The 24,430-nt window shown below is 46.1% G+C and overlaps 1 protein-coding gene and 1 long non-coding RNA gene across 6 annotated transcripts in view; one reads left to right on the top strand and one right to left on the bottom strand.

Moving 5' to 3' along the window:
* Window positions 1-23,409, top strand: part of PDPR (pyruvate dehydrogenase phosphatase regulatory subunit) — a 37,296-nt gene extending 13,887 nt beyond the window's left edge. For 2 of the 5 annotated variants that reach the window (XM_040443117.1, XM_040443118.1), the window contains 13 exons: window positions 359-480; window positions 1,299-1,416; window positions 2,149-2,298; window positions 3,365-3,557; window positions 5,470-5,594; window positions 7,432-7,587; window positions 7,783-7,916; window positions 8,555-8,703; window positions 9,175-9,287; window positions 10,369-10,463; window positions 12,019-12,108; window positions 17,171-17,353; window positions 18,924-19,328. In XM_040443117.1, coding sequence (XP_040299051.1) covers window positions 359-480; window positions 1,299-1,416; window positions 2,149-2,298; window positions 3,365-3,557; window positions 5,470-5,594; window positions 7,432-7,587; window positions 7,783-7,916; window positions 8,555-8,703; window positions 9,175-9,287; window positions 10,369-10,463; window positions 12,019-12,108; window positions 17,171-17,353; window positions 18,924-19,328 — 2,033 coding nt within the window. Of the gene's footprint in view, window positions 1-358; window positions 481-1,298; window positions 1,417-2,148; window positions 2,299-3,347; window positions 3,558-5,469; window positions 5,595-7,431; window positions 7,588-7,782; window positions 7,917-8,554; window positions 8,704-9,174; window positions 9,288-10,368; window positions 10,464-12,018; window positions 12,109-17,170; window positions 17,354-18,923 lie in introns of all 5 variants that reach the window. The other 3 variants (XM_040443119.1, XM_040443120.1, XM_040443121.1) reach the window with 3 other exon arrangements.
* On the bottom strand, window positions 21,133-24,424 carry LOC121009789 (uncharacterized). The gene is made up of 2 exons (XR_005780829.1): window positions 24,178-24,424; window positions 21,133-22,047 (listed from the first exon to the last, which is right to left on the bottom strand). It is a non-coding gene; the product is annotated as an uncharacterized LOC121009789 (long non-coding RNA).
* Window positions 24,425-24,430: the final 6 nt, after the last annotated feature.

Raw genomic sequence — 24,430 nt, 5'->3', positions numbered from 1 at the left:
GAATGAGGGGAAGACTAAGTAGTGTCCATGGTGTTCTGCACTTTGGATGAACTGATTCATGGTGTGGGTGGATTTGGATTTAAGACGCCCTATTTAACCTTCTTCTCCCCTCCCCCTTTTATGGTTCCTAGAATTGAATTGTGTACTAAAGTGACCTGCTGTTTTCAGTCACGGAAGAGGCCCGTGGACACTGCCCCAGGATGTGGTTCCTGGAAGTTTTTGTGTTTTTAAATTAAAGCATTGACCTGGCTTTTTCATCATTTCTCACGGGTTTAGAATCTGCTGCAGAATCTGCTGCTGCCTTAATTCTGGGCCATCCGAAGATGGATGCACTGCCTCTTTCTTTACCTTGGAACAGGTGTGCAGATCTATGACCGTACAAGCGTGCTTCATGTAATGGTCAAAAAAGGCCAAGTAACCGGCGTGGAGACCGATAAAGGACAGATTGAGTGCCAGTATTTTGTCAACTGTGCTGGTCAGGTAGGTTAGCAACAACACTGGGTCACTGATCTAACGTAACAACAGTCACTGCCGGGATTTGGGGCGTGAAGACGTAAGGTTAATACTGTGACGGACTAAGCAGGTGTCAGGGACCACCTATTGTTTGGACTAGAAACCTCAGAATTCTCGTGCGCTCCATCAGAAGCCTGTAGCTAGTCCTCAAGGAAAAGCACCGTCGTGACCTTTTCCTTCCTCCACCCTGGGTTAATGCGTGCTCTCCTGGCCAGGAAGGCCACAAAAACGGTTGGGCATTGACACATCCTCATTGTTGGGTCTTCCTGTGGTATTTCATTTTATTCTACAACCTAGCACATAAGTATTAGGCTATCTTTTGTGTCAGGAGCCTGGATTCAGTTCAGAGCACTAAGCTGCTTCTACTTTTAAGGCATATTGGTGCCTTGCCTTCCACTCGACAATCTTCGAGTGGTGACCTACGGGTACTTTTTGCCTCATGAAGATCACATATGATGGTATTCGGGGTTTGTAGTCGAGGTCAGGCATTTTGTTCGAAGGGCCTCACTTGCCCCCCACGAGCTCCTAAGTCTGTCGTTCTTTGGTATAAGAATAATGGTTATGGTTAAAAAAAAAAGAAGAATGGTTATGGTTTAACAAGCCTGGTGTTGCTTCCCCCCATGAACTGAGCTAAATAAAGCAGGCTGCAGTGTGGCTTCCCGCCCCAGATGTTGGGACAAGAGCACACATAGGCCGCTTGAATTAAACTCTTTTCAAGCGGCTGAACTTGCTCATTTGTCTTTCTGTTCCTCTTCCCACCCACAAATCAATCCGTCCGTTTGTAGTGGGCATACGAGCTGGGTCTGTCCAACGAGGAGCCTGTTAGTATCCCGTTACATGCCTGCGAACACTTCTACCTTCTGACTCGCCCCTTGGAGACCCCTCTGCAGAGCAACACACCAAGTGAGGACTTACGCTTTGTCTTTAATCTCATTTCCTTGCCACTGTTCTGTCCTCTGAAAAGGAAGACTTTGTGCTAAGGACAGACTCTGCTTGAGCGAGCCTTGTCTTTTCTGAAGCATGTTACAGGGAGGCGGACCCAATCCTAACTTGCCCGTAAGAACTCCTTACGAAAGGATGGATAAAACGGGCATTCCGCTGAAGCCGTGTTTTGGTTTGTTAGTTTTGTAAGCTAATTGCATTCCCAAACAGAGGTCCAAATTGAGAATATTTGGAATATAACCTGGAGTTTTTGACTTGAATGGCATATGTTGTAGAGAGCTTATAGGTAAGCTACAGACTCAGGTTGCTCAGGGACCCCAAGCACCACAGGAGAGGGCTTGACGTCACGTGGCAGGTCTCAACCCCTAGAATGAGCTCGCCGTACCCCCTTTCTGCTAGGCTTTCACGGTCACTACAGCAGTTCCATAGTCTGGTTGTGAGGACTAGACAGAGCTTCTAGGGAACTAAGCAGGTCAGGGATAGAGAAATAGTCTCCACTGTAATCTGAGAGAGAGGATCCTCCCCCATCACCTTGAAAGCTCTGTGTTCACTGGATGCTCTTCACTAACAGAGCCAGTAGGCGTTTTTGTTCTGCTTTTTTTCTGTCCCTTTAGAAAGCTGGCTTGCCTCTAAACCTTGCTTTTCCCTTCTACCCACCCCACCCCCGACTCCCTTGTCATTTCTCTTCCTCAGCTGTTGTGGATGCTGATGGAAGAATTTATATCCGGAACTGGCAGGGTGGCATCTTGTCTGGGGGCTTTGAGAAGAACCCGAAGCCAATATTTACTGAGGGCAAGAACCAGCTGGAAATTCAAAATCTGCAGGAAGACTGGGATCACTTTGGTGTGTGAGCTACAGGATAACTATAATGCCCTGTGTTTGTGTAAGATGCTATCTTTTTGAAAGCATTTTCAAGAAGAGAATCTTCTTTGATCTTTGTAACAGCCCCATGAGGAGCTTTCAGAAGGCAGTCCACAGGGTCTGCCTGGTCTAAGGCTGCGGTCACTGGGTACTGGATTCGGGGGATGAAAATCTTGGTTAGGGGATCCCAGGCTTATTACTTAACTAAAATCATTGCTGAAATTCTAGGCTAGGAGGAAACCTTTTGTGTAGGACTGCATGTAAGACTGAAGACGTTTTTAGAAAGCAGAATTGTTTTGTTAATACAGTCTTTTACTCGGTTTTTGTTTTTATTGAAGAACTGACCTACAGTACTGTATTAGTTTCACGTGTGCCTCACAGTGATTCGATATTTATGTTCTCAGTTTTGTAATAATTTTATTTACTGGATAGTTAATAAAGGCCCATGTTTCCAAATTCAAAAGATAAGAAACTGTCTATAATGAAGAGTTTGCCTCCCAACCCTTGATGGACCTTTTAAAAATAAACTTTTTATTCTGAGGGATTTTAAACTGTCAGAAGTGGAGAGAATAGTATACAGAACCTTCTGTGTACCCACCAGCCAGCTTTAGTCTGGTTTCATTTCTTCACTGTCCCATATGATGGACTTATTTTCAAACAGGCCAAGGTCCTGTCTTCTGCAGCTTTTCCAACTGTGGAAATCCTTGCCTTTATCCTATGTCTCCTCGAGTGTCACTGAAGAGCTTTCCACAAACAGCAATCCCTTGGAGATCTTATCTGTAGTCACATGTATTGTGTGCCCTTCCATAGCTCCTGGCCTTTGCAAAGAAGTGTCCTTTTTCTTAGTCTTTATGCCACGCGCTTTATAGGTGTGTCCATTAATTACACCAGGGTTTCTACTTTCTGATCTAGGGCCCATTTGGCTCTTCTGAGAAAACCCCTTTCAAGTGATTTTCTGAAAGGAGAGGAAGTAGGAAAGTATAAGGAGTTGAAGTCTTTGAATTCCCTAAAGCTGAAGACTCTATTTGGGTTTGTTTTTATGGCTCAGAGCCCCTGCTGAGTTCCCTCCTGCGTCGGATGCCAGAACTGGAGACTCTGGAGATCGTGAAGTTGGTCAACTGCCCCGAGACCTTCACCCCAGACATGAGGTGCATCATGGGCGAGTCTCCGGCAGTGCAGGGCTACTACGTCCTGGTGGGAATGAACTCTGCTGGCCTGTCGTTTGCAGGAGGGGCTGGAAGGTAAGTCTCTCTTGATTAGACTCTGCTTGGTGGGCTCTGCTGTGCTTCCCAGAGTTACTTGTTACTAATATGGTGTGTAGTGTGTGTATATAATCCGGTGTGTTGATAGTAAGGAGGAGATACACCTCATTTGGGAGTTGTCCCCTTCAAAGTAATCACTGTGGGATATTCTAGCAGTGTCACTGTGCACAGGGTTTCAGTAACTCTTTTTGGAATTAGTCACGGAGCCTGTGGGATGTACTTTTCAGCTGTTTTGATCCTTTGAGTGTGCATTTGAGTTTGTAAACAGTAAGTATGGTGAGTGACACAGACGATCATGTTGAGTAGTACAAGTTTTTTTAAAAATTACATATTGGGGCGCCTGGGTGGCGCAGTCGGTTAAGCGTCCGACTTCAGCCAGGTCACAATCTCGCTGTCCGTGAGTTCGAGCCCCGCGTCGGGCTCTGGGCTGATGGCTCGGAGCCTGGAGCCTGTTTCCAATTCTGTGTCTCCCTCTCTCTCTGCCCCTCCCCCGTTCATGCTCTGTCTCTCTCTGTCCCAAAAATAAAATAAAAACGTTGAAAAAAAAATTTTTAAAATTACATATTGATTATGGGGCACCTCTGTGGCTCGGTTGCTTGAGCCGACTCTTGACTTTGGCTCAGGTCATGATCTCAAGGTTCGTGAGTTCAAGCCCCACATTGGGCTCTGCACTGACAGTGTGGAGCCTGCTTGGGATTCTTTCTCCCTTCCTCTCTGTTCTCTCTCAAAATAAACAGACAAACATGTATGTGTATATGTAATAAAAAAACCACATACTGATTAAACAAGCCAGTCAGAAAGGATGAATACTGTGTGCAGTACCGTTCATGAAGACAGACAGTATCACAGTGGTTGCCAAGGCTGTGGACGGGAATGGAGAGGGACTGCTTCTCAGGTGGATGGAGTTTCAGTTTGGGAAGATGAAGAGTTCTGGGGGTGGATGGTTGTGATGGTTACATAGCAGTGTCAGTGTACTTAATGCCACTGAACCTCACAATTAGAAATGACTGAGATGGTTGATTTTATGTTCTTTGTATTTTGCCACAATTAAAAGTTACTTTTTTTTTTTATCAATGAGGCAACTTTTTTTTTTTTTTTTTTTAAGTTTACCGGGAGACTGGTGGGAGAGGGGCAGAGAGACAGGGAGAGAGAGAATCCCAAGCAGGTTCAGCACTATTAGTGTGGAGCCCGACACGTGGCTCAAACCACAAACCATGAGATCATGACCTGAACTGACTGAAGAGTCAGAAGCTTAACCAACCGAGCCACCCAGGCACCCTGAGGCCACTTTGTTTTTTAATTAAAAAAATTTTTTTTAATGTTTATTTTTGAGAGAGAGAGACAGAGTGTGAGTGGGCAAGGGGTAGAGAGAGAGGGAGACATAGAATCCGAAGCAGGCTCTAGGCTGCAAGCTGTCAGCACAGAGCCTGATGCGGGGCTTGAACTCACAAACTGTGTGGTCATGACCTGAGTCGAAGTCGGAAGCTTAACCAACTGAGGCCACTTTTCTTGAGTGACTTGTAGAATGGTTCTGAAAACAGTCATGGAAGAGGAGTTACCAAAAGCAGAGATATGATCAGATAGATGTATAACCTCCTGAAGGTTTTCCAGAAAAAGCCCATTGGATGTATGAATAGAGTATGTTTTTCATAGATGTCACTTATGTCTTAAAACACTTTCTAGGGAACCTTATTAGAACTAAGATTGTCATAGCAGATTTGAGAGCAGTAGATGGATCCGTGTTTGTTTCTTCAGAAAAATTAAGGAAATTGCCCAGAATTTCTCAACCAGTCTGTGACAAGACAGGATGTTTGATTCTGTTGGTTCTTGTTTCCTAGTACAGTTAGGAGAGTATCCCATCTGAGGCCCAGCAACTTCCCCATCTAAACAGGTACCTCGCCGAATGGATGGTGCATGGTTATCCATCAGAAAGCATCTGGGAATTGGACTTGAAACGTTTTGGAGCCCTCCAGAGCAGTCGTACCTTTCTGCGCCACCGGGTCATGGAAGTCATGCGTGAGTAGAGCTTGATCCCATTTGCGTCTAGTCGAAGGTGTCTTCTTGGGGGCTGTTGGATCATTCAGAGGAGCAGATCTTTCCCTCAGTTATTTAAGAATTGCTTCAAGTTGGCCTCTCACGTTTGACTGGTAGGGGGCCCATGTTGGGGCATTAGGCCCCGTGTGATATTTACATAACCATCTCTTTAGTATGTTGTCCTTTATTTACCTCTGGGAACAGGAAAGAAGAAAAGGACTTACAGGTGGTAATTGCCATCAGACTTCCCGCAGCAGCTTCTTGTATATTCCTAGCATCGTCTGCTTTCCACTTTGCTTGGAAAGCGCCCATGTCAGGTGAATGTTCTCTCTCCTCACTGGATCTTTGAGATTACAGTTTGCTTTCCAAGGCAGAGGATTTGGCTTGTTCTCAAAGCTTCAAGCTTCTCTGAGTGATTTCTGTCATAACTGTCACATGCTAGCAAGATAGGAAACTACTTCTCATATAAATACAAAACATACATTTCTGTTCTCCTCATTCCTACTTCTCTCCAGCTTCATTCTAACTTGTTACTCTACCTTACCTTTATTTTCTAGAGACAGGTTTTGTATCAAGAATTGAACCAAACCAGATTGTAATTTCATCTTCCTGTACTGAGGAACTGTTCTGAGACTTTGCCAAAATATATAGCTAGATACTTGGGGCATGTTTATGTTCACAGTTGAGTTTCTACATATGCTGTGACTGCCATCCTTTAACAATGAATTGTTGGTTTAATAGCAGGCGGTCCCATTCACGGTGAGGCCTTTGAACGACCTTTAGCACCTGTGTATTCACTTTTAGCCTGTCGTAGAGAACTCTTACTGGTGGGAGACAACCCGGCAGCAGTATGGGTGGCCGCTAAGGTTATTTTTGGCAAATATTTTGGTTAAAATGTTGACTCGCCAGAAGTCTCAATTTCCCTAGCCATTTGTTACTTTAGAACCTGTGCAAATCATAAGGGAGCTCGAGTTTCCCTGTGATGACCTGACACGCTGGGTAGCCTTCTCTGATTCTCATGTAATAGAAATGGGAGGCATGACAGGAAACGAGAAAAGGGTAAATAGAACCTAAAGTACCAGAGAAGACTGAAAAATTGTCACAAGATAAGGCAACCAGCGTGGCTTCCTTCTCTTTAATTTCTCAGCCTCCTCCCCATTCTGATGTACCTCTTGTTTGGAATAGTTTGAGGTCAGCTCTTCTCTTTGGAAGGGACTAGAGATCACACTCTTTCTGGCTATTTTTACTTATTGCTGTTGCAGATTGGACATTAGGAGAAATGAATTGTGACCCTAGCTTTGTTATGTGAATATTGTGACTGGGACAGTACTGTGCAGCCACCAAATCAAGGTATGCTATGTTCCCTTTCACCTCAGAAACGGGTTAAATGTTAGAGAGGAAATGTGTCTAACAGTCCTGAGATCCCAGCAACACAGGCACTGTAAAGAAGCAAGTGCCATGTTTTCACACTCTGCTCCTCAGATACAGTCTTCGTCTCTGCTGTGGGACTTAGCAAGGTTTACAAGCATGACCTTTCTCCCATTGTTTCTGCCTACTAACTTGAAACAGTCATTGAGAACAGAGACTTGGAGTTGTTAACCTGACTCATGGCCCTGTAACTCTGTGGAAAGATCAGGGCAGCTCTTGCAACATCATTCTTTCTTCCGGAGCCTGCCTGTTATACTGGGAACTGTTTGCACATTAGGTCCCGTTAGCCTGGAAAGCATGCTCTTTTGAACAGGAGCGACTCCCGAATCTAGAGATGCTGTGTTCTCGGCTCGGTGGTTTGGGTTTGCAGAGACTGTTATTTCTGTTCTAGCTCTGCTGTATGATCTGAAGGTTCCCCGTTGGGACTTCCAGACCGGGAGGCAGTTACGCACATCTCCTCTCTATGACCGGCTGGACGCACAAGGAGCCAGGTGGATGGAAAAACATGGATTTGAGAGGCCGAAGTACTTCGTGCCACCAGACAAGGGTAAGAAGGCCCGTTCTCATGTTTATTCTTTTGTTGCCTTGAGAACTAATAAAACCCATTTTTAAATGTATTACAGTTAGAATGTGTTCCTGGAGGAATAAAGAAAAACCTGTCACACTATACTAATCCACACGGGGAGAGTCCTCAATATAAATGTCCTTTTCTCTTTTTCTTTTGTTGTTTGCCGGTCTGTAGACCTCCTGGCATTGGAGCAGAGCAAGACTTTCTATAAGCCAGACTGGTTTGACATTGTGGAGTCTGAAGTCAAGTGCTGTAAGGAAGCTGTGTGTGTCATTGACATGTCCTCTTTCACAAAGTTCGAAATAACAGTAAGTGCTTGAGAAACCCAAATAATAGATTAGAAACTTCTGAATATTTGTTGAATGTCTCCTTTTTTATCTGCCACTTCAAAACCAATTTCGTAAGACCTCTGGTATGTTTTAGTGTTTTACTAAACTGTAATACATTTTTACATTTTTCTGAAGTTTCAGCTCTTTGTTTCTGGGTTTTAATCTGCTTGTAGAGGCCCACTTACCATTAGAATCACGAGCCAGTTGGGGCGCCTGGGTGGCTCAGTCACTTAAGCGTCCGACCTTGGCTCAGGTCATGATCTCGCGGTCTGTGAGTTTGAGCCCCGCATCGGGCTCTGTGCTGACAGCTCAGAGTCTGGAACCTGCTTCGGATTCTGTGTCTCCCTCTCTTTCTGCCCCTCCCTCACTCATGCTGTCTTCTCTGTGTCTCAAAAATAAGTAAACAGTAAAAAGAAAACAAACAAAAACAACGAGCTTTCTTTGGAGCTTCTCGCAGCGGAGTAGATCCGCAGATACTGTTGCTAAATCCGCAGATACTGTTGCAGTTGGGAACTGGCTAATTGAATTGCCTCAGGGGGTCACACTGCTCAGCAGACTGTGTTACCAACCAGCTGTTCTTGTGCTCGCTCTCTCTGCTTTCTTCCCTCACCCTCCAGTCCACCGGAGACCAGGCATTGGAAATTCTTCAGTACCTCTTCTCCAATGACCTCGATGTACCCGTGGGCCACATTGTGCACACCGGCATGCTCAATGAGGGTGGAGGGTATGAAAACGACTGTAGCATAGCGCGGCTCAGCAAGCGCAGGTAAGGCTGGCTGCCGCCCTGCCTCCCACCCCCCAGCCCCTGCGGTGCGCTGCCTCCTGGAGGTGTCCTCGCAGGTCCGGGAAACCATGACCGTACTGAGGACGAAAAGACATTTCGGTAACTCCTGGACAGTTCCTTAGCAATGCAGTGCAAATAGAAGCCACGGGGGAAAATGGGGAAGAAACATACCCGATTATATACAAATCGATGTGGAAATAACAGTCCCCCTACTGGGAAAAAGTGTTCTGGTGTGTCAGTAGGTCTGTATATCTTGGCACTAACAGGAAGCCGGGATCTTCGGTGCTTATGTAGTATATCCTAGAATTATGTGCCCCTGGTCTCCTCTGAAGGCGAAGAGGTCATTTGCCAGTATTCTGCTCATTCTTTGGCTGCTTTGAAAGAGTTAACTTGACTGCTTCCTGATGCTTTTTCTGCTGCCTCGCTTACATTACTTTCCGGTCTCCCTTTCAGTTTCTTCATGATTTCCCCAACTGACCAGCAGGTCCACTGTTGGGCCTGGCTTAAGAAACACATGCCAGAAGACAGCAACCTGCTTCTGGAGGATGTCACCTGGAAATACACCGGTAAGCCGGCCCTCCAGGCTCAGCTGCACAAGAGGCCAGCCTGTCTAGATACGTCTTCTCCATCTGCCTTCTTTATAGCTGACATTCAGAAATGGGGGTCAGAGTGAGAAGCGTGCTGGAGGCGCCCTGGTCATAGAACACTGATCCCTGATATGTCCCTGCATTTTTGCAAGTGAGGGGTGAGTTGTGCTTCAGTCCGTTTGTCTTGTTTCCCGCTGTGCCCCCTGCAGCCAGGATGGAGGAGTGCAAATATTGGTTGAATGAGTGAAAATTACTTCGAAAATACATTTTTAAATCTACTACCTAAATATTGTTTTCTTCAAAATTTCTCAACTTTTTTTTAAGTGAGTGAATAATTTTTGAGGAGGACTTAATTTCCTGATGATCTACCTCTTCCTCAGCAGTCTTGTCAGGGAGCAGCCCCTTCCCTCACCTCCTCATTCCAGCTTTAATGCTTGCCTATCCCCCACTTCACTGCCCCTCACCCCCAACATGTCCTCGTGGCCAGTTCATCACAGCAGCAGATCTGTTTGACTGTTTGCTACCAGATTGGCAAACTACACAATCTTACTGAACCAAAGTTGTTTCCTAGCCCAAGAGGGTGTTTGGGGTATAATTTCCACAGGCTGCTGTGCCATGACGGAACCTGGGCTGGTTGGGCCGCTCTCACCATATAGCAACAGTGGGAGGAAGGAGGCAATGGGAACCGTGTGGGAGGTTTGTGGCCGGCCCTGGAAGTGGGCTCCCATCGCCCTGGCCAGGACACGGTCTCACGTTCCCGGTCTAACCACAAAGGCGGCTATGGGATGTTGTTTCCCCGTGTCCCCGGGAAGAGGAAACACGCTGGCCAGGCTGTCTCTGGCCAGCAGTCAGCAGTGCATGCATTTACCAGGCCTGTCAGGAGAGGTGTCTGCCTGACTTGGGGCGCTCTGTGTCCATCCTGGGATTGCCTAAGCAGAGAGGCGCTTTCGTGGGCTTATCACCCAGGCCTGGCCGTGAGAGAGCAAGTCCCAAACAGACTTTTCCCTTTGGCTCAGCGGTGACTGGACTGGCCAGACATCTCTTGTTCTTTTCTGTTTAGCCCTCAATCTGATTGGCCCTCGAGCTGTGGATGTGCTGTCCGAGTTGTCCTATGCCCCTATGACTCCAGACCACTTCCCAAGTCTGTTCTGCAAGGTGGGTGCTAATTAAGTTCTAGTTTTTAAATGGACAGGGAATATTTCTTTTATAGGGATAGCAATTGCACAGTTTTACTACAGCATTAATGTCCACAGAGAGAGCGTGTTGGGGCTTTTATGGAGCAAATAAAATGTCTCAATAAATTCGTCCCTTTATTTTTCACCTTTCTAGGTCTCCTTATTTAATAAGCATTAGGATATCTTTGAAGTGGATTTAACTTTTCTGAATATCATTCCTTTCTATTTACTGCTTTTTGTGTAGCAGTGGATTAAATGTGTAAATTAAAGGATTAGGACACTAACGCCAAAAATGCCAATTAAGGTCAGGTTCCTTCTCTCCATGCAGTGCTTCTCCTTTTCCATTCACAGAGTCACTTCTGTGTGTAGTATCTCCAGGTAAGAGATGTTCAGGTGAAGCCCTCAACAACTTACATAAGTTTCTTATATTTGGCAGCAGTAGCATCTTGGAACTGAGTAAAAGAAGTAGTAACAATATTGATAAGAGAGGTGCGAACAGACTAGTGTTTTGACAACCTGTAGCAAAACAGCTGTGGGGCAGCTACTGACTGATGGAGGCTCTTTGAAGTTCAAACCGAAGCTGAGATCCACGTACTCGTTGTACAGTGTCCCTTTTTCTCCGTGGCAGAGTGAAAGCAACAGAACAGTCTCACCGTTAGCCATCAGCAACCCTTCCCTGCATGGCCTTGGGTTCTGGAACGAATGATTCACCTATGTGAGCCTACAGGGTAGCAGGTTATGTTGGGCTTCCTGTGGGAACAGTTTGCTCCAGTGCCTTCTGGGACTTAACCACTTGCCATTATAGGAACAGGGATTGTGTTAGAGGCCTGTTAGGTAACTGAGCTGCTGTAAACACATTTTGAATTAGCAGCCTAATCTCTGACCCCAGGGTAGCAGGTGCACCATGTTCTGTGGTCATCACGCATCCTCTTTTGTAGGGCAGGTGCCCTGGACTTGCCTGCCAGATGCCCCAGAGAAGACACAGGCCTGGTCTTTGTTGCTCTTGACACTCTTGACTGAAATCTTTTTAAGGTTCTTTCTTTATTTTTAGAGACAGTGCACAAGTGGGGTGGGGCAGAAAGAGAGGGAGAGAGAATTCCAATCAAGCTCTGCACTGGGGCTCAATCCCACGAACCCTGAAATCATGACTTGAGCCATAATTAAGAGACGCTTAGCCGACTGAGCCACTCGGGCACCCCTAAAACAAACCTTTAGGAGGACTTTGCGAAAAGAAATGTTTCACGATTGTAAAGACTTCGCCTCCACTTCCCACCAGCAGCTTGGCTAGTGCTCCTGAAATGGTGATGTTTCATGAGAAGAGTGTAAAGACCGTGCTCCGTTTCTGGTGACCCCAGTACTCGGAAACAGACCACTCTGGGGATGAATTTCTCTCAGGCGCATGGCTCTGCCGTAGGGTCAAAGGGTGCGGAGCTGATAAGAGGTTTACCTCAGGTGTTCGTTCCTTTAACACACATGTTGAGCGCTCACTTCCTCTGGAGACTCTCCGTGCTGACCTCCTCCCTTTGCTTCCACAGGAGATGAGTGTGGGCTACGCAAATGGGATCAGGGTGATGAGCATGACTCACACAGGAGAGCCGGGATTCATGCTCTACATCCCCATAGAGGTGAGCCCCGTGGAGGAAGGTGGCCGGCTTTCGCACGCCTGCCGGGCACTGGCAGGGTTAGAGAGCCAGATCTGACTGGGCCTCGGGAACGGAGGCAGGCTGCATTAGGGGCACTTTAACATTTTGGACTAAGTTACTTACGGTTTCGAATAGGAAATACGTTTACGTGGTTTAAAACCTATGTAAAGTATTTAGTGCCACCCGACCAGTTCCCATCAACCACTACCAGTGATACAACTATTAGTATTTGAAGGTCATGTCAGAAATTTTTGTGCATATGCGAGCAAGTTCAAAGACATTCTTAGTCCCGTTTTAGAAACATAGATGGAAGCATACTGCTGTCCTTTATCTCTTCACTAATTGATGGTATAGATCTGCCCTGTCAGTCCCTAAAGAGGAAGCACTTCCGGTTTCTTTTTTTAACAGCAGGATAGTGTTCTATCAGATCGTTGAATCATTAGGCTGGTACTAAGAGGCGTTTCCGGTTGTAGGCCTTTGCTGTTATAAACAGTTCCGTGTACAAGAGCATCTCTTTCCTTGTACGTGTGTGCGTGTACCAGTACAGGGTTTTCACACTTTGGGCTGACAGAGAATTGTCAGTGCAGTTGTAATTTTCTTTATATGTGGGATGAAGCAACTTTTTGTAAAAGGCGAAAGATTTATGCGATCTGAAGAGAAACCAGAGTATGAAGCAACTTTTTGGAGTGCATTTCCAAGGAAAAGCTCTTCTATAGGACCTGCACACTCCTGCCTGCCCGTCCGCCACCCTGTTCTGATGTGATCCTACCTTCTCTACCTGTCCCGCTACTTGCTCTCCCTGAATGTGCTGCTGCTCCTTCCCCAGGGCCTTTGCATTTCCTCTCCCTCTCCTGGCTCGTCCTCCCACCGCCACCCCCCCCCCCCCAGACTCTCGCAGCTGTGCCTGCTTCAGGTCTTATTTGAGTGGTATCTGCTGGATGAGGCCCCATCCCCCGGTTCCCCCGCTCCTCCTTCCCACTTTCTTTTTCTCTGTAGTGCCTACCACTGTCTGATAAAATCTGTTTTATTTTGTTCGGCAAGTTATCCTTGTTTAAGTGTCAGTTCTCCGAAGGCAGAAATATTTGCCTGTCTTAACTTTTATTTCCCCAGCACCTAGAGAAGTATTTGGCACATAGTAAATGTTTAAGAAATGTTGCATAACTGAATGTTCCGGTCATACCTTTGTACATTTTTGTATTGAATGATTGGTCTGTTTACCAGTTTCTGAGCATTGTCTGAGTCAGATAGTCCTTGCTGTTGAGTTATAAGTTTTTTTCCCAGTTTGTCATTTGTCTTTTCATTTATTGTCATGTAGAAGGGTTTTTTAAAAAATTAGGAAAATGTTTCATATGTTGCAGAAGATTTTTTGATTTTTATTGTAATTGAGTTGATCGGCCTTTTGTGCCTTCTAGAGTTTGATATATAAAAGGGACTTCTCCACTTCAGGCTTATAAAATTTTCCCAGTTTTCTTCCATTACTTTTACAGTTAGTGGTGTTGCTGAGTATGGGTTTGTGGTTTTGTTTTTAATTTTTTTAAATCTTTTGAGAGAGAGAGACAAGAGTGCGAGCGGGGAAGGAACAGAGAGGGAGACAGAATCCAAAGCAGGCTCCAGGCTCTGAGATGTCAGCACAGAACCCACTGAGGGGCTCAAACTCATAAGCTGTGAGATCATGACCTGAGCCGAAGTTGGACGCTTAGTGGGTTCACTAAGCCACACAGGCGCCCCTGTGTTTTTTTTTAAATATTTAAATGCGCCATCCTTTTGCAGTGTCTGTTGCTGTACTTGATGAGCTATGGATCACACATGTTTCCACATGGATGACCAATTGCTTTCACATTGTACCCTTACCAGATACTAAATTCTTGTATGTATTCAGGTTTATTTCTGGACCTTTATTCTGTTCCCTTGGTTTATCTGTTCATGATCCAGGATTATGCTATTTTAATTATGGAGTCTTTATTATATATTTTAATACCTGCTAGTGCTTATTGTCCCTTATAGCTTGCAAACTCTGGAAAAAAATAATTCCTGTTTCCTTATTTCCCTTTGGAAACTTTATAATTATCTAGTATAATTATACTGCTGCTGGTATTTTTTGGATTATGTTACATTTATATATTAGGGAGAATTGACGAAATATGTTAAATCTTACAAAGAATGCCTTTTAGTTTTACTCAAGTTTTTTGGTGACCTGAAGAGGTATTTTGAAGTTTTCCTTATATAGATGTTACACATTTTTTAAGTTTACTTGAATAATATTTTGTTGTCGCTAGTTGTGAGTGGGAAGGGTGTCTTTGTTCCATTGTCTTTTAAGTGATTATGATTTTTGAAAGCTATTTTTTCTAGTCTATATTTCTTTACTAATTTATCTTACTATAGTTGTTTTTTAGTTGAGTACCTGGAATTTTCAGGGTTCAGTTTTATCATAGAGACAGTAATGGTTTTTCTTCTTTCTTAAGTTTTAATTCCTACAATTTCTTTCTCTTGTCCAGTTGTGACAAGGAGTAGGGATTGTAGGCATCTTTCTTGTTCCTGATATTAGTTGTATTACTTTTACGGGGTTAGGCTTTCTTATAGTTACTAACTGAAGCACAAATTTACTAGCCCATGAAATTCCATATGCTTGTCGAGACAAGTGTAACAACACTAAGATGAAGGGATTATTCGCAATTTGAGAAGAGTTGCTACAAATGTAGCTGATCTGCTGTCCCTGTACAGGTAGGGGCTGGTTCTGAAATGTCACCTGGGTGCCCTTGTCATGAATTCACTAAACTCGATCAAGCGTGGCTCCAGCAGGTTTGTTACTTGAGGCCTTGGTTTCTACTTCTCATTTTCCTGGGCTGCTCTTGTTTTTATGATTTTCATTGAGTCCACAAGGTGGTTTGTGCCCTGCCTGGGTTCTTTACAAGCTGGCTCCTGTCCTCAAGAAGGGTATACAGCTGCCCCTGTCATAACATGGGGGTCAGGGGCACCGACCACCCACTCAGTCAAAGCTCCACATAGAACTTTTGACTCCTCAAAAACCTTAACTGCTAATAGCCTACCATCGACTGCAGGCCTTACTGTTAATACACGTTTTGTGTGCTACACGTGTTGTATATTCTTCTAATACAGTGAGCTAGAGAAAACAAAATGTTATTAAAATCATATGGAAAATACATTTACAGTCATGTACTGTACTTACTGAAAACTCCACATCGAAGTGAGACACACATAGTTCAAACCCATGTTAACTATACTTGTCTCTTTGAGGGGAAACAAAAACATCCCCAAAACATGGGAACAGATGGCAGGTTCTTGTTTGGCTCACACTAAATCCCCAACAGCTAGAAAAGGAATATATGATGGGGACCTGCTTTTCTCATCTAATCCAAGACTAGTTACCTGCTTCAAATCTTTATTCCCTGGCCTTCCTCTTAACGATTCAATTGGAGACACTGAAGCAGTGAGTGCAACAGAGATGCTGGCTTTTGATTATTCTCGTTTCCTGTCCATCCCCATGGGCCTCCTGCCTCCACCGTTGCTCATTCAGGTGTGTCACTTGCACGGGGGCCACACAGTGTATGGATTCAATAGCACAGGTTCTGTTTTTCCACAACTCTTTTCAAGTTGTCCTGACCACTGTGGCCATTCAGTAGATGCCTCTTTGGCTGCAGGAGAGCAACACGCAGGGCAGCAGACCCAGCCAGGGTACAGAACTGCAACACCAGTGAAACCAGTTTCTTTTCCGTCCTTCCAGTTTTATTGAGATATAACTGACATATATCACTGTACAAGTTTAAGGTGCACAGAGTGATGGATTGACATGCCCTGTGACATGACTGCCGTGGTAAGTTTCCTTTTGCACCATTTATGTCTCAGATTCGTGTGTCCTAGATCCTTGTGGGGCACAGGGTGGCTCAGTGGGTTAAGCATCTGAGTCTTGATTTCGGCTCACCTTACCATCTCAATTTGTGAGTTCGAGCCCACAGCATGGAGCCTGCTTGGAATTCTGTCTGCCCCACCCCGGCTAGGTCTCTCAAAAATAAACATTGTTAAAAAGCTTTTTTCCTTGGGATGAAGACACTTAGGATTTACTCTTGTAACAACTTGTGTTACTTGTCACACAGCAGTGTCTGCTGCGGACATCAGGTTAGGTATTCCATACCTAGTTCTCATTTGTCTGGTAACTGAAAGTTTGTACCTTCTGCCTCCCTTCCGCCAGTCCCCACTTTCCTCTCCCCACCTCTGCCAACAACAACTCCAGCCTCTTTTTCTGCAGATTTGGGTCATGTTGTTTGCGATTGTACACGTAAATGCGATCATGAGACGTTTCTCTAATTAATTTCTTTTGTCGTTTTGTCTTTTTAGTTATTAAAGCTAATAATGTAGTCTGTTACTAGGCTTTAGACGTCACAGAATACATTTAAACATCACACAGTATGAGTATCTGCCTTCAGTTGAGGAAACTTTATTTAGGGTGTCTGATACAGTTTCCAGAACCAAGAATAACGAGAGGCTGGCCGTTGTGGGACACGGGTAGGGTGCGCCGCCTTCCTGGCTCAGTCACTTGAGCGCGGGGGGGGGGGGGGTCGTCTCTGAGATGTGCCATCTGTGGAAAAAACAGACATGGCCCATGGGGTCCTGTGTGACACACATTTCCCAGCACGGGCAATGCACGAGTGAGGATGGGGTGGGGAGTTGGGGCGAGAGCAGAGCCGCAGTGGCTGAGCGGACTGAGAGGCACTTGTGGGCCTGGCCATTGACGGGGTGGTGAGAGTGTGTGTAGGATTCTCATTTGAGGACTGCTGTGTGCTTGGCTCCCTGTCCCAGGCTCCACAGAGAAGGGAAAGCTATGGTTCTTGCTTCCATGGAGTGTAAGTCGGGTTAGGGTGACCCTGGCTCATTACTCCTGGGCAGTGGTGCTTCAGTTGCTCGAGGATGAGCATACACCCTCCTCGCTTGTTGAGGTTCATGGTGTCCCCCATTGGGTGCTGCCAGACACACTCCGTGTTGAATTCTGAAGGTGTGCGGGCTGCTGACCTCTCGTTTCTCCCTCTAGTATGCCCTCCACGTGTACAACGAAGTGATGAGTGTTGGGCAGAAATACGGAATCCGGAATGCTGGCTATTATGCTCTTCGTAGTCTTCGAATCGAGAAGTTCTTTGCTTTCTGGGGTCAGGATTTAAACACCCTCACCACACCCCTGGAATGTGGACGAGAATCTCGGGTGAAACTGGACAAGGTACGGTATCGGCACGTTCTGCCCTAGCAAGGAAGGGCTGAAGTGGAGGCCCGCAAAGGGCCTCGGGTGGACGAAGACAGTGAGGAGTCCTCAGGATGAAAAGTGTGTCCGGCCTGATAGGAAAACATGGTATGTGGAGAACACTGGTTTTGAGCACCTGGCTTGCTCTTTGAACCGGACCACCCTGAGGCTGGAGTTGTTCCACCAACTGCGGCAGCCGTGTGCCCCACTCGGCTCCCTTTTAGATTGGCACTTTCAGGGAAGTTTTTCCAAGAACGTGCCACAGACATTTGTAAAAATCAATCTTCCATTCAACAGACTTTTTTTTCCCCCAGAGTAAATAGGAACATCATTTTTTACAAAGTCCTAGGTCAAGAGGATGTTAGTGACAAGTCTCTTTCCCATGTCTGAAGCCCAGCAAACTGCACTACCGGCTGCAGCAGCTTGTCTCTGCTTCGAGAACTCTGAGTATGCAAACACACAAGCGAACGCTTTCCCCACTTGAACCTGGATGGCTGGGCACCACACGCCTGCTGTATTATTGCACCGTTTTGTTTTGTTTTGGATGTTTATTTTTGAGAGAGAGAGAGAGAGAGAGGGAGGGAGGGAGGGAGACACAGGATTTGAAGCAGGCTCCAGGCTCTGAGCTATCAGCACAGAGACCAACGTGGCGCTCGAACTCACGAGCCAGGAGATCATGACCTGAGCTAAAGTCCGACTCTTAACCAACTGAGCCACCCAGGTGCCCCACACCTTGTTTTTTTAGGTTAAACCTAACAAAATACCTTAGCAGTACAAAATACCCCTATCAGTATGGGAGATTTCTAGTCGTCTTTGTGAGCAATTACAGATCACTTTTTCTCTCAGGTATAAAAGTAATGAATACTAATTTTTGGAAAATAGGGAAAAATATGAAGAAAATTAAAAATCATCTATTTTATAAGTTTTTTTTTTAATGCTTATTTTTAAGAGAAAGAGTGTGACCAGGGGAGGGACAGAGAGGGAGACAAAATCTGAAACAGGCTCCAGGCTCTGAGATGAGGGTAGCAAGCCTGACACAGGGCTCGAACTTAACAAGCCAGGAGATCATGACCTGGGCCGAAGCTGGACACTTAACCAAGATACCCAGGTGCCCCCCCAAATCACCTATTTTATCTGTACATAATCACTTAGAGTTTTTTTTTTATGCTGGTCATGTTTCTTGCACATTCAAATACATACATGTGTGGGCTTTCTCTTGAGATTATCTAAAAACATGGTTTTTTGAAAACAATTATAGCAAGTATTTTTGAATTTTTCTTCCTAAGTATTTTTTTTCTGTGTGGTCTTGTGGTTGAAATCTATGTTTACAAAAGAGAAAAATGTACACCTGTGTTACAGAAATTTTCTGAGTAGGTCTTCTATATTGTGAATGCAGTTTTTCACAAGGTGGAAAACCTACATTTTCCCCAAATCTGGGGAGTGGGGGTGCTGCCCCCATGGCAGGTACATCAGGGGACCCTACCCACCGCCCCTTCTGTGCCCAGCATCAGCACGTCAGCCTGCTCTCAGCATTGCCGTTCTCTCCTAGGGGATGGATTTCATTGGCCGGGATGCCCTGCTGCAGCAGAAACAGAACGGGGTGTACAAACGCCTCACTATGTTCATTCTGGACGATCACGACACCGACCTGGACCTCTGGCCCTGGTGGGGAGAACCCATTTACCGCAACGGGCAGTACGCAGGCAAGACCACCAGCAGCGCCTATAGCTACACCCTGGAGCGCCACGTTTGCCTGGGCTTTGTGCACAATTTTTCTGAAGATACTGGGGAAGAACAGGTTGTGACGGCAGATTTCATCAACCGGGGAGAGTATGAGATTGACATCGCGGGACACCGGTTCCAGGCCAAGGCCAAGCTCTACCCTGTCACCTCCCTCTTTACCCACAAGCGCCGAAAGGATGATGTGGAGCTAAGTGACTTGCATGGAAAGTAATGCCGGGCTCCCCTCCAGTCCCAACCCTCTGCTTCCCACCTTTTACCTCCCAGATAGGATTTTAAGCTTCACCTGCTTTAAACCTTTTGCTTTGCAACCTCTCTTCTCCTTCCACCTTCCCTCCTCCCTTTTGCAGTGCAGTTAACCATCTAATACTCCCTCTGGGCTGTTCTTCCAGCCCCCCACTCCACCCCTTTCGATCCTCATGGTGACACAAAGCATGTGTGACAGGCAGGACAGGTAAAGACTGCACTCGTGGAAGTGGGGAGCCAGGGGTCTGATTTCTCTGGCTGTATCTAGAAGCAGGGGAACTGGTGGTATGCAGGCCGCAGGGCAAGAGTCCAGCTCTGTGAGGCTGACTTTTCTCGGAATAACCTGCTCATCTTGGCGGGTTGCTGTGGATCCGAGGCAGCCCCTTGCGAGAGCCTGTGCTGGGGGTTGGCACCGATCCCTCTACAAGAGGATGACCATCTACCTCATTCACGAGCGGCACCACGTGCATGTTCTTTGGTCTGTAGCAAACAGCCGGCCTGGGACATCCCAGCCTCCCTACTGACCCAGTTACTAGACTGGCAGATCAGGGCCACCCTCCTAACATTTCCTTCATGTCTTGCTGATCTCTAGAAGAGGGTCTGGGGGCCTGAGTAAACAAGCCAGTGTTTGAAAGGGAAAGACCATGTTGCCTTTTGTATTGATCTTCTTGGAAAATGTACCGCACAGAGGTGGTTTTCTGCTGTCTGAACAGTGCTGCTTTCAGCTGCTCAAAGCTCACTCTTCCCATCTTGACCGTCCTCTTCTCCAGGTGCATCTTTGTCCCGTCTCCTTACCTGCCCCTTCTGCAGCAGGCCCACTCGGCAAACACTGCTGTCCCTTTGGAACAGGGAGGGTGTGTGGTCCTGGGGAGGAACTAAACCATGCTGGCCGTGCAGAGTTCAAGAGCTACTGGACTCTCAAGTTTTGCTTCCTCGGGCACAGAACAGACAGATCTGCACAGAGATGACCCTCAGGAGTCTGGGGAGGGTCCTGTGAGAGTCTGCTCTTCATCCAGCCATCTCTCTGTAGCTCTGGAAGAGAAAATGACCGGGCCCTCCACTCTCTTACACAGTGTCTGTCTGCTAAAGGTGAGGCTGGGCTGTCAGAAACTTGTCCACCCTTTGCACTTAAAGTCCAATGGGGGCAGTTTATATGCAAAGTGCTGTCACAGATTTGAATGAACTGTCGTCTTGATATCTTGGAAGCGTTAGCTCTGACGAGTCTGTCAGTCCATTATAGAAGGGCCTTTTGTTCTCCGTGAGCAGCTTAGAACTCTCACGTGTGTCTGCCTGCTCTGGCGTTTCTTTGGGATCTCGGTTTACCCCCTTCATCTGATAGATTCTCTATAGAAACTTCTTGTCCTCTACCTAGCCAGACAGTTCCTACTTGACTACTGATTGTAGTGTCCACTTTTTAAAAGAGGTCTTCGTTGATTTATTAAGGGAGTATGTGGTTACAACTGTTAGGGCCTCACTATGTGATGGGCTGAGAGATGCTGCTGCAAGGAGGGGGGCAGTTGGGGGAGAGGTGTCACCTTGTAGGACAGGGCGCAGCAGCTGTGACACATGGGGGAGAGCAGGAATCAGGCACCTGCTCAACACAGGTGTTAGCAGCAGGGGCCCAACTGACCAAGAAAGCTGGAAACAGGCACTGTAGAGCTAAAGGATCCCCTGCCCTGTACCACTCTCGTCTTTGAAGAATTTAAAAGAAGTTCTAGATTTAGGTGTAAATTGCATCTTGTCCATAAATAGTGGCACACTTTTAAGACTCAGGCAAGATGTATTTATTGAGTGCCCTGACACACACACTCAGCTTTTGGCACTTTAAAATTCACCCTGGAAATCTTTCTTGGTTAACAATGTGAATCTGGCACTTGTCTCTCTTTGGTCCTAACCCTGAAGTGGGTGACTCGTTCCTGACTTCAGCATACCTGACAGAACATCCTGCAGTCTGTCGTTCCCATCATGGGTTTGCCTTGTGTGTCTGCTCCTCTGTCCCTAGAGATTCAAAGGATCTGGATGCTTTGTGAATGCGTGGCGGGACTTGGGTTTCAGATGGCTGGTACTTTTTTCTCTGTGAAATGATCCTTCGTCACTTCTTATGGTCTCTTGAGGGAGGGGCTCTGTGTTCTTCTGTCTTGTCCACATATTCAACTGGACAATCTTGTTTTATCTGGAAACAGAAAGCGTGCCAGCCTCAGACGAACACAGAGCAAAAAGGGACAAGATCTACCTGCTTGGATAGCCTATCTGATGTCCTGTGCCCGGCTGGGGGGCCCTGTACCCCCAAATACAAGTGATGCTGTTCAGAACAGGGGCCCAGAGACCGTTAAGCTCAGTGAGTAACCTCAGTTATCCCGTTTCTGCAGGAGGAGAGTCCAGCTACTTGGACTCTCACAAGGAGACATGCTGTCCCTGGATTCTACCTTCTTAAACACACCAACAGTTTTACCTCTTTCCGTTCTAAAAGTGGAAAGTAACTCCACCTTTCTCCCTTACCCTGCCTCTGAATGCATTTGAAACGTTAACCCCGCCTCCCCACCATGGAAGTGGCAGGAATGACAGTTTACCAAAAGCGGTTTTGCTTCACTGAAGGGAGAACCCACCACCTTGATTTCTGGCTCTTCTTATCCTCTGCCTGATGAACGCATGTGCTGGCATCTGAGTCTTCACCATCCTCTGACAACCTAAGGGAGATAAAAAGGAATCTTCCATAAGCTGTAGTCCTGGTTCTGACCCCAGAAAGCTGTGTCCTGGTACAACTGCACTGGCTTTGCTTTCAAGGGTTAGCGACCAGATTCAGTGTTTTGTATCTTTGCAGCTGCATGGTCAGTATCATCAGCAAGGGTCCCCTTTAGCATCTGAGGTAGGGGTTTGGTCACTAGTGCTTAGTACTGAAGAACTTTCCATGGTTTTCATTTCCTTTCTGCACACCACCCTTCACCCACATCCCTCCCAAACTTGCCAGGAGCAGCTTTTCATCAGCATGAAAAAGGGAAAATTTGCACGAGTCAAAAATTGTCAGAGGGGATGATAGGGTAGGTGACAGAGTCTGGGAGCAAGCTCCGGGTCTCCTGGCTGTGCCTCTCCCCGCGACCCCCACCCTGGCCTCCATGTTAAGGTGCTGAGTTGTAAGGCTCCTCCATCATCCGTACAGGACCTGGGTTCACACTCCCTCATCACTACAGATGCACTATTTTTCAAGAGAACTATTTTTGTATGTCTTTGCCTTCTCTTTGTCCATTACACACCAGAGTTTAGTCATTGTATAATATGATTCTTGACTTCTGAGCAGAGAATCTGCATCCCTTGGAGAATTACACATTTCTTCATGGGCTTTCTTCCTCATATTTAGATGTACCTATTTTTATCCTTCGCCAACCTTCTGCCTTCTTGGTTTTCTGTCTCTAAAGGACAGAAATTACAAGGGGTGGGGAAGGTATTTTTAGTATCTGTTTCAAAAGATCTATGCCAGGATTTCCTTTGCACACCCGGAACTGGAGCTTGGAGCACCTTTCTCCAAGCCCGGTTCTCGTGCCTTACACCAGAATGTCCCATGGTAGGTGTAGACAGGAAGGATGAAAAGACACTTCGCTCAGTCTGAGGGTTTCCCCAGCCACCCCCCCATAGCTTCCCTTCCCCATATCAAACAGGGATAGAAAGTTTCCACAGCTTGTTTCAATCAAGGGGTTTCTAGCAGCACAGTTAACACTTCACTCTCCGGTCTACTCTTAGGATACAGGAAAATGCCATTGTAATTATTGTACAGTGCTGTAACTCCTCCTTTACATCTGTAAATATGCAGTTTGCTCAGCCCCTTAGTGTGCAGTGACAGGTGCTGCTGAGGACATGTGAGGCACTTTAGGGCATAGGATCTTTCTCAGGAGCCCTGGTGACTTTAGGTACCGAGGGTGACTGAGCACTTCTGCCTCTATGAATGTGGTATTAACATCATGCCCTGTATTTCTTTCAAGCCAGATTCCAATTAAGATGTTCTCTTCATGTTATTAAGTTTGTATATGAATAAAGAGACGTTTTAATAACTCTGGCATAGCAACTTGATGTATTTGCCATCACAAGGGGTAAGCACTCCCCATAAAACCATTTATACCAAAGCGTAAAAAAAAAAAAGAATGTGGAAACCAAGGTAAGACATAAGCATTATGTTACCCTTTGTGTAGGGCTGGCAGGTGTAGAGAAAGTCCCCAATTATCTGAAGTTATGGTCTCAGTCACTGGATCTGACCGCCCATCCCGCCTTATGGTTGATTGCACAGTAAGGAACATGGCACTTGACATATCCCCCATCCATGTGAAAGCCCATGCTGGCATGGAAAAATGGGCTCTCTATATATTCTTGCACACACAGTAGGAAGAGAAGAAAATGGAGAGGAGCACCCATGATCTTTCCCTATAATCTAAAAATATAGTCACTGGTCTTTGTTTACTGACCTATTGTTGAGCAGCTACAATCTGTGAATTGAGATAGGCAAACATGTCTATGATAATCACATGAATCTGTCTTCCAAAACCACTTGCTAAATTTCCAGATCATCGAATGATCAACATTAAATACAAAAGTACATCCCACAGGCTCTGTGGTAATTCTGAAATAAGGGTTCCTGAAACCCTGTGCACAGTGACATTGCTAGAATATCCCACAATGATTCCTTAAAGGGGACAACCCTCAAATGATGTGTATCTCCCCCTTACTATCAATACACCGGATTATACACACATTCCACACCATATTAGTAACGAGCAAGTCTAGGAAGCAGAGCAGAGCCCAGCAAGCAGAATCTAAGCAAAAAGACTTACCTTCAAGCCCCTCCTCCAAACGACAGGCCAGCAGAGTTCACTCCCACCAGGACATAGTAGCCCTGCACTGCAGGAGACTCTCCCATGATACACCTCATGTCTGGGGTGAAGGTCTCGGGGCAGTTGACCAACTTCACGATCTCCAGAGTCTCCAGTTCTGGCATCCGACGCAGGAGGGAACTCAGCAGGGGCTCTGAGCCATAAAAACAAGGCCCGGCAAAGCACGAGGAACGGAACCGGTGGACCGGAAGTC

The sequence above is a fragment of the Herpailurus yagouaroundi genome, unplaced genomic scaffold, assembly GCF_014898765.1.
Source record: "Herpailurus yagouaroundi ecotype Mexico unplaced genomic scaffold, PumYag 190, whole genome shotgun sequence".
Lineage (NCBI taxonomy): Eukaryota > Metazoa > Chordata > Mammalia > Carnivora > Felidae > Herpailurus > Herpailurus yagouaroundi.
Note: the sequence above shows the minus strand (reverse complement) of the source record. Positions and strands in the feature narration are given on the sequence as shown.